The sequence below is a fragment of the Doryrhamphus excisus genome, chromosome 1, assembly GCF_030265055.1.
Source record: "Doryrhamphus excisus isolate RoL2022-K1 chromosome 1, RoL_Dexc_1.0, whole genome shotgun sequence".
Taxonomy (NCBI): Eukaryota; Metazoa; Chordata; class Actinopteri; order Syngnathiformes; family Syngnathidae; genus Doryrhamphus; species Doryrhamphus excisus.
Window position 1 is genome coordinate 30,607,572 of NC_080466.1, and position 17,615 is coordinate 30,625,186.

General features: G+C 40.2%; 1 protein-coding gene across 5 annotated transcripts in view; it reads right to left on the reverse strand.

The window, feature by feature from the left end:
- LOC131140210 (uncharacterized) overlaps positions 1-17,615 on the reverse strand; it is a 34,753-nt gene that overhangs the window by 4,290 nt on the left and 12,848 nt on the right. For 2 of the 5 annotated variants that reach the window (XM_058090436.1, XM_058090428.1), the window contains 49 exons: positions 17,337-17,501; positions 16,947-17,009; positions 16,416-16,466; positions 15,956-16,111; positions 15,434-15,604; positions 15,325-15,351; positions 15,093-15,245; positions 14,788-14,958; positions 14,679-14,705; positions 14,447-14,599; positions 14,142-14,312; positions 14,033-14,059; positions 13,801-13,953; positions 13,497-13,667; positions 13,388-13,414; positions 13,155-13,307; positions 12,850-13,020; positions 12,741-12,767; positions 12,509-12,661; positions 12,204-12,374; positions 12,095-12,121; positions 11,863-12,015; positions 11,203-11,373; positions 11,094-11,120; positions 10,853-11,005; positions 10,549-10,719; positions 10,440-10,466; positions 10,208-10,360; positions 9,904-10,074; positions 9,795-9,821; positions 9,563-9,715; positions 9,260-9,430; positions 9,151-9,177; positions 8,919-9,071; positions 8,614-8,784; positions 8,505-8,531; positions 8,273-8,425; positions 7,953-8,123; positions 7,787-7,825; positions 6,822-6,872; positions 5,317-5,589; positions 4,440-4,546; positions 4,318-4,376; positions 4,107-4,246; positions 3,817-4,032; positions 2,390-2,590; positions 2,157-2,309; positions 1,912-2,090; positions 374-538 (listed from right to left, as the gene is read on the reverse strand). In XM_058090436.1, coding sequence (XP_057946419.1) covers positions 374-538; positions 1,912-2,090; positions 2,157-2,309; positions 2,390-2,590; positions 3,817-4,032; positions 4,107-4,246; positions 4,318-4,376; positions 4,440-4,546; positions 5,317-5,589; positions 6,822-6,872; positions 7,787-7,825; positions 7,953-8,123; positions 8,273-8,425; positions 8,505-8,531; positions 8,614-8,784; positions 8,919-9,071; positions 9,151-9,177; positions 9,260-9,430; positions 9,563-9,715; positions 9,795-9,821; positions 9,904-10,074; positions 10,208-10,360; positions 10,440-10,466; positions 10,549-10,719; positions 10,853-11,005; positions 11,094-11,120; positions 11,203-11,373; positions 11,863-12,015; positions 12,095-12,121; positions 12,204-12,374; positions 12,509-12,661; positions 12,741-12,767; positions 12,850-13,020; positions 13,155-13,307; positions 13,388-13,414; positions 13,497-13,667; positions 13,801-13,953; positions 14,033-14,059; positions 14,142-14,312; positions 14,447-14,599; positions 14,679-14,705; positions 14,788-14,958; positions 15,093-15,245; positions 15,325-15,351; positions 15,434-15,604; positions 15,956-16,111; positions 16,416-16,466; positions 16,947-17,009; positions 17,337-17,501 — 6,050 coding nt within the window. The remainder of the gene's footprint in view (positions 1-373; positions 539-1,911; positions 2,091-2,156; positions 2,310-2,389; positions 2,591-3,816; positions 4,033-4,106; positions 4,247-4,317; positions 4,377-4,439; positions 4,547-5,316; positions 5,590-6,821; positions 6,873-7,786; positions 7,826-7,952; positions 8,124-8,272; positions 8,426-8,504; positions 8,532-8,613; positions 8,785-8,918; positions 9,072-9,150; positions 9,178-9,259; positions 9,431-9,562; positions 9,716-9,794; positions 9,822-9,903; positions 10,075-10,207; positions 10,361-10,439; positions 10,467-10,548; positions 10,720-10,852; positions 11,006-11,093; positions 11,121-11,202; positions 11,374-11,862; positions 12,016-12,094; positions 12,122-12,203; positions 12,375-12,508; positions 12,662-12,740; positions 12,768-12,849; positions 13,021-13,154; positions 13,308-13,387; positions 13,415-13,496; positions 13,668-13,800; positions 13,954-14,032; positions 14,060-14,141; positions 14,313-14,446; positions 14,600-14,678; positions 14,706-14,787; positions 14,959-15,092; positions 15,246-15,324; positions 15,352-15,433; positions 15,605-15,955; positions 16,112-16,415; positions 16,467-16,946; positions 17,010-17,336; positions 17,502-17,615) is intronic. The other 3 variants (XM_058090445.1, XM_058090460.1, XM_058090453.1) reach the window with 3 other exon arrangements.

Genomic DNA, 17,615 nt, shown 5'->3' on the forward strand with positions numbered 1-17,615 from the left:
TCTTGAGACACATGCTAACTCGCAAACTAGAGAGCTAGCGACCTAAACGGTAGCATTCAAGTTATTTCCTTTCAACTTAAATAGCCAAAAACTTACCACTTCCACACGGATAGGGAGGATAACTATTAACAGTTATTTAACCTTTAACATGAACATTAATCAAACGTAATCATTTTTTCTGGGTACATGATACCATACAGCATCCATATCAAACTTGCGCGGGGCCGCACTAACATTACACTTTCATATCAAGGCGGGGGGCCTCAAACTAGTGTCCTGCGGGCCACATTTGGTCAACCAGAATTTGATAAGGTGGTCGAGACTGATATAGACAAGGGGGGGTTGTACTGTATAATATGTACGTTTATCTTACCTCCATGACCGCTTTATTCACTTCATTGGAAATGTTTGCAATGGTGCTCAGGATATCGACGATGGCTGATATGGTTGCGGATGAATTCACAATGTCTTCTTTTTCTTCCTGGACAACTTCACTCAGGTTTGCAGCAAATTGTGGCACATCCTCTTCAAGTAAATCCTAGAAATGGAACATTTGGAAACTATATTATCCAACCATGTTGTACTGTATCAATCGACAAGTTGATACAATCAGGGATTGCTAATGGATAATTCATATTTCATTGATTAATTTATTTCCAGGATCATGAGCAAGCATATCCTGGGTGACTATTGGTGATAATTGGGGTTCACCCTAGATTAGTTAGTGGTCAATCACAGGGAAAATACAGACAATCATCCACGGTATTATTTTGGATTGTGGGAGAAAACCCACGCTGGGTGGGACCGAATGTCGCAGATACAAAGGTCCCGAATTGAACTTCCATCTCAGGGTGTCTGGGTTCACTCACAGTAGGTGAGGTCAGTAGTCAAACCATGCCTTGGTCCACTTCATTAGTGGTGGACAAAACCGTTCATTTCGGTGAACCGGTCAGTAAAAAGATCCGTTCATTTCGGTCAATTGGTCGTTAGCCTGTGATCTCCCCCTGTGCATAGACCCGGTCAGTTGTGTCAAGTCAGTCCGTTCACTCATGTTCATGTTCGTTACGATTCAACAGCGCAACAACACACAATGACTACTGGTGTGCCAGTCATGAACGAACGAGTCAAAAGAAGTAATTCTTTTTTGTGAACAGAATGAAAGAGGTCATAGACAGTGTCGGTCAATGTCTCGGTCTTTCAGTCAGCTAACCCCACCCGCCCACAGAGCGAGGCGCGATTTGCAACTGAACGGACTGAACGGGTATTTTAGGGGCGGTGACCTTGTTCATTCCATTCACAAAAAAAAGAACTACAGTAACCTCGGATATATCGGAAATTCGCTCACAACGGACAGATAAAAAAGAACCAATTTTTCTGTAATGCATTTCCAATGAAAATTCATTGCATATATCGGATTTTTTATAACGGATTTCGCCTATTTTGGACAAAATCTCCAGTCCCGTTCCAATGCATTTCCATTATATTTCCTTCGCATATATCGGATGGCCGCATCGTGGCGCTCCGATTCGCTGAATCGTGACAGGCCGCTATACGACGTCATTTGCAGCGTTTGCAGCGTTGCCTGCGCGTCCAGGTACATTGGAAACATAGTCAAGGAAGTGCCTTTTTATAACGGATAAAATCCGATTTACGCATATACCGGATATAAATCCGATATATGCGTAAAACGGACATTTTCCGGTATACGCATATAACGGATTTCGCTTATATCGGACAAAACCAGTGGGAACAATTGAATCCGATATATCCGAGGTTTACTGTAGTGCTTTTGACCCGTTTGTTTATGACCGACACACCACTACGACTTCATGCTTTGGCTAATGCGAGTGCACTGATTCCCTGGGGCAAATTGATTGAATAACTACAGTACGTTCTAATTAGATCACCTACCTCTGAAACAAGTAGCAAGTCCTTGATTTCTGTAACAATGCAATTGTCTTCCAAAAGACTCCATTCTCCTGTATCCCTACATATTGCAGTGCGGCTCCCCTCTTGACCAGCATCGCACGCTATTGTTGACACGTCGTCCAGTCGTCCACTTCCGTAGAGAGAATCGGTACATAAAACATCTATAAGGTGAAATTAGAAGTTATTGTTACACAAACGACTATAAAACTAAAAAAAAAAGATCTTACTGTCATTGAAAATGATCATTGTTGTCCTGTCTTCAAACCCAACTGGTTCATCGACTCGGCATATAAAACCTAACGTTAGTGTTTGGAAATCGCTGCAGTCATTTACATTGTATCTGTGCGTGACGCAGAAGCTTTCTCCGTCAAGACTGGTCTCTGTGAAGATTGTTTTAAATATCATTTATAAAAATGATTTAAAAAAGCTGTGAACTTCCCATTCCCAGGCTCGCACTTACCCGAAGTCAAAACAGTGGTGTCCAGAAACCACCTGACAACATAGTCGGACTGCACACAGCACTGTATAGGCACCGTTAGTCCATCCGTACATTTAACATTGAGTTGGCTCGGTAGTCGTATATTTGGAGCTTGGATGATGTTGGGTTGTCCCTTTTGTACAAAATTCAGAACGCTGCTCATCAGATTACATTCGTAAGAACCTGTTAAGAAGACAAACACTTTTAATACCGATTCAACTCCGGCATTTACGGTGGAACTCGTTTATGTCATTCATTCATTCATTTTCTGGAGCCTATCCCAGCTGTCTTCGGGCGAGAGGCGGCGTACACCCTGGACTGGTCGCCAGCCAATCACAGATGTCAACAACCTTCTCATTACTATTAAATTGACAAAGTTCCACAAATACCATGGCCAAGTCATATACCCAGCTAAAGTAAGGCTGTGTACTTTTTCATAGACAAACGACCTGACATTAACACTAGCTTCAGCCAGGAAGTTGACCATTCCCCAATCAGAATCGGAACTGGAATGACTCAAATTCAAACAATGCACAACCACACTCATGGGTATGCATTGTCACCAATATTTCCCGCATCCGTGAAGCAGCCACGACAGGGAATGGTAGGGAATGTGCAAAAAGTAGGAAGGAAGCAATTAACCAGAAAAAAATAGCGATAACTGACTGAAAGACTTCTTGGCCATTATTAGTTATTATTAGAAACTCAAAAGGAAATTACTAAGAAATTACTTGGGAATTACTCCGGCGGTCAAGTGGTTAGCCCGCAGGCCACACAGCTAGAGGACCCGAGTTCAATTCCACCCTCACATTCCAAAAACATGCTAGATTAATTGGCGACTCCAAATTGTCCATACGTATGAATGTGAGTGTGAATGGTTGTTTGTCTATATGTGCCCTGTGATTGGCTGGCAACCAGTCTAGGGTGTACCTCGCCTCTCGCCCGAAGACAGCTGGGATAGGCTCTAGCACCCCCCACGACCCTCGTGAGGAAAAGCGGTAGAAAATGAATGAATGAATGCTCCGGCGGTTGAGTGGTTAGCCCGCAGGCCACACAGCTAGGGGACCCGAGTTCAATTCCACCCTCGGCCATCTCTGTGTGGAGTTTGCATGTTCTCCCCGTGCATGCGTGGGTTTTCTCCGGGTACTCCGGTTTCCTCCCACATTCCAAAAACATGCTAGGTTAATCGGCCACTCCAAATTGTCCATAGGTATGAATGTGAGTGTGAATGGTTGTTTGTCTATATGTACCCTCTGATTGGCTGGCCACAGCTGACCCTCTTAAGGATAAGTAGGAGAAAATGAATGACTGACGCAGGTACTTCCCGCATTGTTTGCACGTGTAAACAAGGCTTTAAACCGGTTCCACTGTATTATAATGAATCCATAAATGTTGCAAGTTTTGCTTACCTGCATCAGCTAAAATCACGTTCCCAATCGTCAGCTCAGAATGTCGAGCAAATGTAGTTATTTGAATTCTTCCGCCACTTTTAATCTCCTGTCCTTTTAATTTCCACTTAGACTCTGTGATCTCTCCCAGGTCGATGTTAGCTGGAGGAGCGCCACATCTCAGTGTCATGGACCTTCCAGTATACGTCACTGCCGGAGATGCGATTAGATTCCGGCCTGAGGTTGGACACGCATGAAGCGGGAGTTACTTGCATGATGAAGCTAATAACAGTCTTATTATTAGTACTTACTATTGTAGCTTGCAGTAACAGGGCCATTGACAGGGGCGATTTCCTGCATTGCTTCAGGGAGTCTTTGATTTACCACAGCGAGTTCGTCAGGTTTAAGTTGAGTCGCTCGCACAACAAAGTCTGCAATGACACTTCCTGGCCTGCAGGAAGAAACACAAACCACCATTGAGATGAATGATGCTGACTTCGGACCCGATGCCATCATGTTTACCTAAAAGTCTTCACAGCAACGTTCTGGAATCCTGTTATTTCTCCATACTGCTCTCTTAACTGTGGAGGAGACACAAAAGTAGGACTCGAACATCTAAAAATAGTCGCGCCTATCGCACTTACCACGGGAATGATCTGAGCTTCGAAGTCTTTGTAAGCAGTGCTTGTTGAATCCCCCAATTCTTCAGTGTACTCTTTATCAAATCTGATGGACATGTCGAAATCGAATACTGTTGAGAAAAAATAAAGATGGCACAAGTTCATTCATTCATTCATTCATTTTCTACCGCTAATCCTGACGAGGGTGCAGGGGGGAGGAGGGTACTGGAGCCTATCCCAGCTGTCTTCGGGCGAGAGGCGGGGTACACCCTGGACTGGTGGCCAGCCAACCACAGGGCACATGTCCGAAATGTTATGTTTGATGCCTATGCATGATATAACACCCCTATAGTCACAATTACACTCCGATTATTCTTTGTTTACATCACATTGCAACTCTTATGCTGCAGAGACTCCAGATGGCCACTAGCTAGCAACCTAGAGAGCTGACCAGTTCGCCTCGCATTTATTTCTTCAGTCTTCATCCAGTAAGACTTTCACACGAGATCAAACACAGTTTGACACTCTGTGGCTGAATTAATGCAGTGTTAAGGTAATGTCATATCACTTGTATTTCAATATGTTTTGACTAATAGATTAATTAATTATGCATTAATTCATTGTTACCGGTGTTTTTGCTGCATTGCTTTGCTTCACTGGTATTATTGCCCTGCTCGAGTGCATTGTTGTTTCCACCTCCCATGGTGACTTTACATTACTTTGTGTGTTACCATGTGTCGTTTCTCTCTGTGTGATCTTTGAAATTGTAATATCAGGAAGCGGGCAAACACTTCCTGTGTGTAATAGCAGATATAGATATGAAGGCTTTTGACATAATATAAAGACTTACTGTGACTAACAGTAATAACAAAATCCATTGTATGTAAAAATCAGTTCTTACTTGTTGGTGGAGTTGTCGTACTGTTCATTACTGTCGTCGGTTCTGGAGTTGTTGTACCGTTTGTTACTGTCGTCGGTTCTGGAGTTGTTGTACCGTTTGTTACTGTCGTCGGTTCTGGAGTTGTCGTACCGTTTGTTGCTGTCGTCGGTTCTGGAGTTGTCGTACCGTTTGTTACTGTCGTCGGTTCTGGAGTTGTTGTACCGTTTGTTACTGTCGTCGGTTCTGGAGTTGTTGTAGTGTTTGTAACTGGAGGCGTCGTAGAAAGTGTTGTGTCTGAAAAAAAGATTCAGAAGGTATGCAATTGTAAAATAACACTTTATTTATCAAAAAAATCAAAAATACAAGCTCCTGGATCCTGTATGTCAGTGGTACCCCTTCAGACATCTGACTGGAAGTCATGTACCCTCTAATTTCAAAAACCTAAACCACACAGTCAGACATGCTTTTCTGCACTATACAGGTATCTGTCATTAGTCGCAGTACATTGCTGTGAATGAATGAATTCAGGATTGAGTCCTCATGCTAAATCTACCGCTAATTTCGAGACTGCGTCATTCATTCATTCATTCATTCCGCTTATCCTCACGAGGGTCGCGGGGGTGCTGGAGCCTACCCCAGCTGTCTTCGGGCGAGAGGCGGTGTGCACCCTGGACTGTTCGCCAGTCAATCACAGGGCACATATAGACAAACAACCATTCACACTCACATTCATACCTATGGACAATTTGGAATGGCTAATTAACCTAGCATGTTTTTGGAATGTGGGAGGAAACCGTAGTACCTGGAGAAAACCCACGCATGCACGGGGAGAACATGCAAACTCCACACAGAGATGGCCGAGGGCGGAATCGAACTCAGGTCTCCTAGCTGTGAGGAGACTGTGTCACATTTCCTTTCATTTGGCACGACTTGCTTTGCAGTGCATAATGCAAGCGCAGTTGACATTCACTGTGACATCATGAGTACATGTTGGAGGACATGTTGGAGGACATGTAACAGGTATCTTTATCTTAACAGCCCGTCTCATAGCAATGACTGGTATGCTTTGTTGTGGCAACAGGTGCTGGATCTGAAAGGTATCTTGGAATCTTTCTTTCGACAACTTGAACTCCCATGATGTGGTGTGCGGAAACGAGTTCAGTGGTAAGTTTTAGTCAACCACCATATCAGCTACATCCACACTTCTGCTTTAAATTCTAAATACAGTAATCCCTCGTTTATGGCAGTTCTTTGGTTCCAGACGCGAACGTGATCAGTCAATTTCTGTGAAGTAGCATTAAAAACTGAATATTTTCGCAGCGCATTGAAAACCTGTTACTGCAAAGTGTCGTATCTGAAAAGAACATATGGTTAACATATGATTAATTTTAAAAGGCTTTTTGTGAAAAGATAAGATTTCAAGCATAATTTTCACTTTGACACAAATGTAGGCAAAATGTCTACGCAATGATGCAACAACATAAAGTAATGGTTGTTTTATGTGAAAAATGATATGAGGTACTTACTCGGTGTTGGGGTTACTGTTGTGTTTATTGTCGTGCTGGCAGGTGTTGTATCTGAAAAGAACATGTGATTACCAGTTTTAGTCGTTTGCAAGAAAGCATCAAAAGCATCAAAGCTGAATTATTGTCATTATTAATATTAACAAATAAATTTATAATAACAAATGACCCTGCCTCTCACACAAAGTCAGCTGGGATAGACTCCAGCATTGCCCCACAACACTAATGAGGATAGGTGTCGATGGATGGATTGATTATTGTACAAATTGGCCATCTTTTTTGAAAATAATGAATACAAAAAGTACAAAAATTGCAAATTGCATTTACATTTTTGGATCTAAATGAGGTTCTAAATCGAGCTTGCAAAAAGAAGGAATAGGAGTGGGGGGGCACAAGAGCTTGAAAGATTCACAACAAATAAATTGATTAATCAATCACATGATAAAGGAATAATTTACTTGCTCATTTTGCCGGCTTCCATAAATTGCCATGTGCATGCGTGTCTGTTTTCGTTTTCGAAAAATTAATGTTAAAATCTTTTCTCGATATCGTGGCCCCAATCTCGTCCAGCAAGTTGTCTCTTGATAGATAGACTCCCTTTATTGTCATTGCACAAAAACACAGTAGTGAAATTGCCAACGAAATGTTGAGTTGGGTGTCTTGTGACAAATGTTCAAAAAAAGGACTCATGGAAGGATTCAAGATGGCTTCACGGAGGGCATCCACTGTCCAAAGACTTCAGTCAGTACGGATGCCCCTTGCAACATCCCCACATAGCTAACCACTGTTTGACGCCCCTGCACAACCTGACGTTCCATTGAAGGATCATGATGGCGTCCCCTCCACTGTGCCGTGTGGAAAACATCTCTCTATCTTTTATAATTTATTTTAAAATGTTCATTGGGAGCAACTGTAAACTTAAAGCGCAATTTAATATTGGTAAAAACAAATATATCTTCTTCACTCACATGTAGAAACGGTGCTGGTGGTGGGGCAAACAGCAGTGTCTTCAAATAAAAAAAACAGAAAGCAGAGCAGATGAGATTTCACAAGAACAGGTCAAAAAGACGTACAGCACCAGTCAAAAGTTTAGAGACACTGGCACTGTATCTTAAACACTTGGGGACAGCTTACTGTGTTGCTCAACGGACTGACAATATCGCCCATCAAGAGGAATGGCTTTGATGCATCCACATGTGTCATCCATTATGCTGTCACAGAATTCGTACAAGAAACACTGGTCACACGCCCAACGATACTGGTCCTCACATATGCACTGATGTTCATCGCTCTTTGGACTGCAAACTGGAGACAAAAATCAAGCGTTACTGATTCATTTTAGTGCAGATTGGCTGACAATAAATGAAATTCCAAAAAAGTTCACTAGCGCCTTCTTTAATACTTCATAGATATCATACCGTTAATGACAAAGAAGCTTCAAAGATCGTATTTACCCGTAGTCATGTTGATGTCCAAGATTTGTGAGTAGCTGTTAATGCCGATGGGGTAACTGGTGTTTCTCAGGATGTTCCTCAGTAGGTTTACCACATTCATATCTGTGGTGTTCAGCTCAATAGAGATGATGTATTCATGAACAGATGGAGGAGCTGTTAAAAGGAAACATAGTGAAAGATGTCAACTTCAGTGAACAATGATTACCACTTACTTTTGTCTTGTGCTTCTTACGTGTTGTAACGGGACACGGCGTAAAATCTGGAAGAACGTCGGTAGAGGTTAGATGTTTTAACATAAAACCAACTTTGTGTGTGGATATCATTGGATGAAAGCTGGTTACCATGGTGATAAACCGATTGACAATATTGTCCATCATGGGGGATGGCATTGATGCATCCGCACGTGTTATCTGTGATGTAGTCACATGATCCATAGAAGAAACACTGGTCACATGACCAACGATGCTGATCCTCACATATGCAATCAAAACCATTAGGGCTTGGATTGCAAACTACAGGTAATAAGAGAGAAGATAAAACAGATTGATATCACATCTACTTCAAGATCACATGGTTGCAACCCAAAAATACAGCAGCAACATTAATGATAAACATTAAAAACATACCATAAGCATATTGTATTTACCTGTAGTCATGTTGATGTCCAAGATTTGTGAGTAGCTGTTAATGCCGATGGGGTAACTGGTGTTTCTCAGGATGTTCCTCAGTAGGTTTACCACATTCATATCTGTGGTGTTCAGCTCAATAGAGATGATGTATTCATGAACAAATGGAGGAGCTGTTAAAAGGAAACACAATGAAAGATGTCAACTTCATTGGGCAATGATAACTATTTCTTTTTGTCTTGTGATTCTTACGTGTTGTAACGGGACACGGCGCAAAATCTGGAAGAACGTCGGTAGAGGTTAGATGTTTTAACATAAAACCAACTGTGTGTGTGGATATCATTGGATGAAAGATGGTTACCATGGTGATAAGCAGATTGACAATATTGTCCATCAATTGGAATGGCATTGATGCATCCACACGTGTCATCTGTGATGCCTTCACATGATCCATAGAAGAAACACTGGTCACATGACCAACGATGCTGATCCTCACATATGCAATCAAAACCATTAGGGCTTGGATTACAAACTACAGGTAATAAGAGAGAAGATAAAACACATTGATGTCACATTCATTTCTAGGTCACATGGTTGCAGCCTAGCAATACAACAGCAACATTAAAATAAACATAATAATATACCATAAGCATATTGTATTTACCTGTAGTCATGTTGATGTCCAAGATTTGTGAGTAGCTGTTAATGCCGATGGGGTAACTGGTGTTTCTCAGGATGTTCCTCAGTAGGTTTACCACATTCATATCTGTGGTGTTCAGCTCAATAGAGATGATGTATTCATGAACAAATGGAGGAGCTGTTAAAAGGAAACACAATAAAAGATGTCATCTTCAGTGAACAATGATAACTATTTATTGTTATCTTGTGCCTCTTACGTGTTGTAACGGGACACGGTGTAAAATCTGGAAGAAAGTCGTTCGAGGTTAGATGTTTTAACATAAAACCAACTGTGTGTGTGGATATCATTGGATGAAAGCTGGTTACCATGGTGATAAACAGATTGACAATGTTGTCCATCAATGGGAATGGCATTGATGCATCCACACGTGTCATCTGTGATGTAGTCACATGATCCATAGAAGAAACACTGGTCACATGACCAACGATGCTGATCCTCACATATGCAATCATAACCATTAAGGCTTGGAGAGCAAACTACAAATAATAATACAGAAGATAAAACACATTGATATCACATCCATTTCTAGGTCACACCGTGTCAAAGTAGCAATATAGTAGTAACATGAATAACCAACATGTCAATATACCATAACCATATTGTATTTACCTGTAGTCATGTTGATGTCCAAGATTTGTGAGTAGCTGTTGATGCCGATGGGGTAACTGGTATTTCTCAGGATGTTCCTCAGTAGGTTTACCACATTCATATCTGTGGTGTTCAGCTCAATAGAGATGATGTATTCATGAACAAATGGAGGAGCTGTTAAAACGAAACACAATGAAAGATGTCAACTTCATTGGGCAATGATAACTATTTCTTTTTGTCTTGTGATTCTTACGTGTTGTAACGGGACACGGCGCAAAATCTGGAAGAACGTCGGTAGAGGTTAGATGTTTTAACATAAAACCAACTGTGTGTGTGGATATCATTGGAGGAAAGCTGGTTACCATGGTGATAAACAGATTGACAATATTGTCCATCAATGGGAATGGCATTGATGCATCCACACGTGTCATCTGTGATGTAGTCACATGATCCATAGAAGAAACACTGGTCACATGACCAACGATGCTGATCCTCACATATGCAATCAAAACCATTAGGGCTTGGAGAGCAAACTACAAATAATAATACAGAAGATAAAACACATTGATATCACATCCATTTCTAGGTCACACAGTGTCAAAGTAGCAATATAGCAGCAACATGAATAATCAACATAACAATATACCATAACCATATTGTATTTACCTGTAGTCATGTTGATGTCCAAGATTTGTGAGTAGCTGTTAATGCCGATGGGGTAACTGGTGTTTCTCAGGATGTTCCTCAGTAGGTTTACCACATTCATATCTGTGGTGTTCAGCTCAATAGAGATGATGTATTCATGAACAAATGGAGGAGCTGTTAAAAGGAAACACAATAAAAGATGTAAACTCCAGTGGGCAATGGTAACCATTTCTCTTTCATTAAAAAACCTTGTGCCTCTTACGTGTTGTAACGGGACATGGTGTAAAATCTGGAAGAAAGTCGGTAGAGGTTAGATGTTTTAACATAAAACCAACTGTGTGTGTGGATATCATTGGATGAAAGCTGGTTACCATGGTGATAAACAGATTGACAATATTGTCCATCAATGGGAATGGCATTGATGCATCCACACGTATCATCTGTGATGTAGTCACATGATCCATAGAAGAAACACTGGTCACATGACCAACGATGCTGATCCTCACATATGCAATCATAACCATTAGGGCTTGGAGAGCAAACTACAAATAATAACACAGAAGATAAAACACATTGACATTATTTTCCAGTCATTTATTTATTTATCTTCTGCATCTGTCTCTCTCACACAAACTACCCTCATGTCCTCCTTCACTACATCCATAAACCTCCTCTTTGGTCTTCCTATACGCCTCCAACCTGGCAGCTCTAAACGTAGCATCCTTCTACCAATATATTCACTATCTCTCCTCTGGACATGTCCTAACCATCTCAGTCTGGCCTCTCTGACTTTATCTCCAGGGCTTCCAACATGCAATGTCCCTCTGATGTATTTGTTCCGGATCCTATCCATCCTGGTCACTCCCAATGAGAACCTCAGCATCCTCATCTCTACTACCTCCAGTTCTGCTTCCTGTCTATGTACATCTGAAGTGCTCATAGAGATCCAAGGAATGCTCAGGCAGCTTGTATGTATGCTTAGACACTTGAAAAATCAGAGGGGACATTGACCATAACCATATTGTATTTACCTGTAGTCATGTTGATGTCCAAGATTTGTGAGTAGCTGTTAATGCCGATGGGGTAACTGGTGTTTCTCAAGATGTTCCTCAGTAGGTTTACCACATTCATATCTGTGGTGTTCAACTCAATAGAGATGATGTATTCATGAACAAATGGAGGAGCTGTTAAAAGGAAACACAATGAAAGATGTGAACTTCAGTGAACAATGATAACTATTTATTGTTATCTTGTGCCTCTTACGTGTTGTAACGGGACATGGTGTAAAATCTGGAAGAACGTCGGTAGAGGTTAGATGTTTTAACATAAAACCAACTGTGTGTGTGGATATCATTGGATGAAAGCTGGTTACCATGGTGATAAGCAGATTGACAATATTGTCCATCAATGGGAATGGCATTGATGCATCCACACGTATCATCTGTGATGTAGTCACATGATCCATAGAAGAAACACTGGTCACATGACCAACGATGCTGATCCTCACATATGCAATCAAAACCATTAGGGCTTGGATTGCAAACTACAAATAATAACACAGAAAATACAACAGATTGATATCATACCTACTTCTAGGTCACATGGTTGCAACCCAACAATACAGTAGCAACATTAATAATAAGCATTAATCATATACCATAACCATATTGGATTTACCTGTAGTCATGTTGATGTCCAAGATTTGTGAGTAGCTGTTAATGCCGATGGGGTAACTGGTGTTTCTCAGGATGTTCCTCAGTAGGTTTACCACATTCATATCTGTGGTGTTCAGCTCAATAGAGATGATGTATTCATGAACAAATGGAGGAGCTGTTAAAAGGAAACACAATGAAAGATGTCAATTTCAATCAACAATGATAACCATTTATTTTTGTCTTGTGATTCTTACGTGTTGTAACGGGACACGGTGTAAAATCTGGAAGAACGTCAGTAGAGGTTAGATGTTTTAACATAAAACCAACTTTGTGTGTGGATATCATTGGATGAAAGCTGGTTACCATGGTGATAAACAGATTGGCAATATTGCCCATCAATGGGAATGGCATTGATGCATCCACACGTGTCATCTGTGATGCCTTCACATGATCCATAGAAGAAACACTGGTCACATGACCAACGATGCTGATCCTCACATATGCAATCAAAACCATTAGGGCTTGGATTGCAAACTACAAATAATAACACAGAAAATAAAAAAAGATTGATATCACACCTACTTCTACGTCACATGGTTGCAACCCAACAATACAGTAGAAACATTAAAATAAACAGTATTATTATACCATAAGCATATTGTATTTACCTGTAGTCATGTTGATGTCCAAGATTTGTGAGTAGCTGTTAATGCCGATGGGGTAACTGGTGTTTCTCAGGATGTTCCTCAGTAGGTTTACCACATTCATATCTGTGGTGTTCAGCTCAATAGAGATGATGTATTCATGAACAAATGGATGAGCTGTTAAAAGGAAAACACAATGAAAGATGTCAACTTCATTGGGCAATAATAACTATTTCTTTTTGTCTTGTGATTCTTACGTGTTGTAACGGGACATGGTGTAAAATCTGGAAGAACGTCGGTAGAGGTTAGATGTTTTAACATAAAACCAACTGTGTGTGTGGATATCATTGGATGAAAGCTGGTTACCATGGTGATAAGCAGATTGACAATATTGTCCATCAATGGGAATGGCATTGATGCATCCACACGTGTCATCTGTGATGGCGTCACATGATCCATAAAAGAAACACTGGTCACATGACCAACGATGCTGATCCTCACATATGCAATCATAACCATTAGGGCTTGGAGAGCAAACTACAAATAATAATACAGAAGATAAAACACATTGATATCACATCCATTTCTATGTCACACAGTGTCAAAGTAGCAATATAGCAGCAACATGAATAACCAACATAACAATATACCATAACCATATTGTATTTACCTGTAGTCATGTTGATGTCCAAGATTTGTGAGTAGCTGTTAATGCCGATGGGGTAACTGGTGTTTCTCAGGATTTTCCTCAGTAGGTTTACCACATTCATATCTGTGGTGTTCAGCTCAATAGAGATGATGTATTCATGAACAAATGGAGGAGCTGTTAAAAGGAAACATAATGAAAGATGTCAACTTCAGTGAACAATGATTACCACTTACTTTTGTCTTGTGCTTCTTACGTGTTGTAACGGGACACGGCGTAAAATCTGGAAGAACGTCGGTAGAGGTTAGATGTTTTAACATAAAACCAACTGTGTGTGTGGATATCATTGGATGAAAGCTGGTTACCATGGTGATAAACCGATTGACAATATTGTCCATCATGGGGGATGGCATTGATGCATCCACACATGTTATCTGTGATGTAGTCACATGATCCATAGAAGAAACACTGGTCACATGACCAACGATGCTGATCCTCACATATGCAATCAAAACCATTAGGGCTTGGATTGCAAACTACAGGTAATAAGAGAGAAGATAAAACAGATTGATATCACATCTACTTCAAGATCACATGGTTGCAACCCAAAAATACAGCAGCAACATTAATGATAAACATTAAAAACATACCATAAGCATATTGTATTTACCTGTAGTCATGTTGATGTCCAAGATTTGTGAGTAGCTGTTAATGCCGATGGGGTAACTGGTGTTTCTCAGGATGTTCCTCAGTAGGTTTACCACATTCATATCTGTGGTGTTCAGCTCAATAGATATGATGTATTCATGAACAAATGGAGGAGCTGTTAAAAGGAAACACAATGAAAGATGTCAACTTCATTGGGCAATGATAACTATTTCTTGTTGTCTTGTGATTCTTACGTGTTGTAACGGGACATGGCGCAAAATCTGGAAGAACGTCGGTAGAGGTTAAATGTTTTACCAAAAAAACAACTGTGTGTGTGGATATGTTTGGATGAAAGCTGGTTACCATGGTGATAAACAGATTGACAATATTGTCCATCCATGGGAATGGCATTGATGCATCCACACGTGTCATCTGTGATGTAGTCACATGATCCATAGAATAAACACTGGTCACATGACCAACGATGCTGATCCTCACATATGCAATCATAACCATTAGGGCTTGGATTGCAAACTACAAAGAATAACAGAGAAAATACAACAGATTGATATCACATCTACTTCTAAGTCACATGGTTGCAACCCAACAATCCAGTAGCAACATTAATAATACACATTAAAAACATACCATAACCATCTTGTATTTACCTGTAGTCATGTTGATGTCCAAGATTTGTGAGTAGCTGTTAATGCCGATGGGGTAACTGGTGTTTCTCAGGATGTTCCTCAGTAGGTTTACCACATTCATATCTGTGGTGTTCAGCTCCATAGAGATGATGTATTCATGAACAAATGGATGAGCTGTTAAAAGGAAACACAATGAGAGATGTCAATTTCAATCAACAATGATAACCATTTATTGTTGTCTTGTGATTCTTACGTGTTGTAACGGGACACGGTGTAAAATCTGGAAGAAAGTCGGTAGAGGTTAGATGTTTTTACCATAAACCAACTGTGTGTGTGGATATCATTGGATGAAAGCTGGTTACCATGGTGATAAGCAGATTGACAATATTGTCCATCAATGGGAATGGCATTGATGCATCCACACGTGTCATCTGTGATGTAGTCACATGATCCATAGAAGAAACACTGGTCACATGACCAACGATGCTGATCCTCACATATGCATTCAAAACCATCAGGGCTTGGAGAGCAAACTAGAAATAATAAGAGAGAAGTTAAAACACATTGATATCATTCCCAGTCATTTATCTTTCTGGATCCTGGGTTCTGTTGAAGGTTACAGGGAGTTTTCCCTTGCATCCGTCACCAAGTGCTTGACCTTACCGACACCTAGTGACCAGTTTTGAACACCACACGTCCTAACATGTCTTTGAATGCATCTTTTGAATGCCTTTTTTTTTTTAGATGAGATGATTAATAGCCAACACTGAACTGGCAGTGAGCTTTTCACACAGTAAAATGATCGGGAGAAAATACAGCAAACACACATACGATGGAGAATAATAAACAACAACTGTGTGAATAATAAATATAAACATATTTACCTGTAGTCATGCTGATTGCAGAGATTTCACTGAAGCTGTTGATCATAATGGGGTAGCTTGTGGACCACAGAATGTTCCTCAGTAGGTATACTACACTCGCATCTGTTGTATTCAGCTCAATAGACACGGTGTACTCATAACCAAATGGAGGTTGTGCTGAAATGTTTAATAGGAATAAAAGGCACAATAAAATGCATTCGATGAATACTGTAGATACTTAATTCACTCATTCGCTACCAAAGACGAATTTATACGTTTTTTTAAACCCCACCGCTCACTCCCGAAAACATGTATTGATATGTCTTTTATGTTGACAAAACGTTTGATAAGAACTCGGCCTGCATCTCTTCCATTGAAATACAGGCTGCACAGCAACCAGGAAGTGAAAAGGCTTTTTTAATTTAATCAAAGTACCTTCAACATAGCAATATACAGTACTGTCATTATTGGGTGGACTTACTTGTGGTTGATATTGGTGATTGACTTGTACTGCTGGTAAGCAGTGTTGTGTCTGTAAGAAAAGATAATGTCGTAGTATAATCACTCCACTGAACAAACGTCATCGGAAAAAAAAAAACATTTTTACAACTTTATTCTCGTAAAATTCTTTATTTATTCTTTATTTAGACTTTATTTTCGTGAATTTACGACCTTATTCATGGAAAATTATTACTTTTTCTTTTGAAATAACGACTTCATTTGCGTAAATTTATGACTTTTTTCTCTCTCATTTTTACTTGTAAATTTATGAGAAAAAGTTGTAATGTTATGGGAAAAATGTCATAACTTTATGAGACTTATGCAAATTAACTCGTAAATTAGAAAAATTTAAAAAGCCAGAATTGTACACTCTTTTACTCTCATAAAATTATGTTTTAATTTACTTTTTCTAATAAATTTAAGATTCTCTGAAAGTTGTGACTTTAGGGTTTTGTGTGTAGAATTAAAAAAAAACATGAATATATTACATTTTGTGGGAAAAATCCCTTACCTGTATTCTTACCTGTGGTTGATATCGGTGCTTCCATGGTACTGCCGGTAATCAGTGGTGTGCCTGAATAAAAATACACAAAAAAGGATTCATGTATTAATATAATCATTTCAAAGGACAACATCTGAATTTTTACTTGCTGTTGTTGAACCTGAAGTAGGCGGAGTGGAGGACATTTGTGTAAAACATATGCTGCAGTCCTAACATGCCCAACTGCAAGTTACCCAGCATACCTTGTGGGTTATACATAGGTATAAAATAGCATTGTTTTGCATGTAAGCATTTATTTTGATGACCGTATATCCACCTGTTACTAGTTGTTATAATTTGGTTGCACCGTGAGCGAGGGAGGCGTTTGGTTTGATTGATGTCACCATCACGTAAATGTACCTGTCCGAGCCAGGCAATATTGGCCATCGGAGGGAATACGGTTGATACAAGTGCAGGTGTCATTGACGATCTCATCGCAGGATCCGTATGTCTCACAGCGGTCCACCGACCAAAAGAAGTCCTCCTCGCATCTGCACTGGAAGTTGCTCTCGTCGGAGGAGCAAACTAAACAAGAAAGAGAATTGAGAGCAAAGTCAAGTCGAGGGTGTTTGCACAGGCACATGCCAGACATGGTGATTCATAGAATGTCCTAAGGACTCTTAATGTCATAAAATCAAT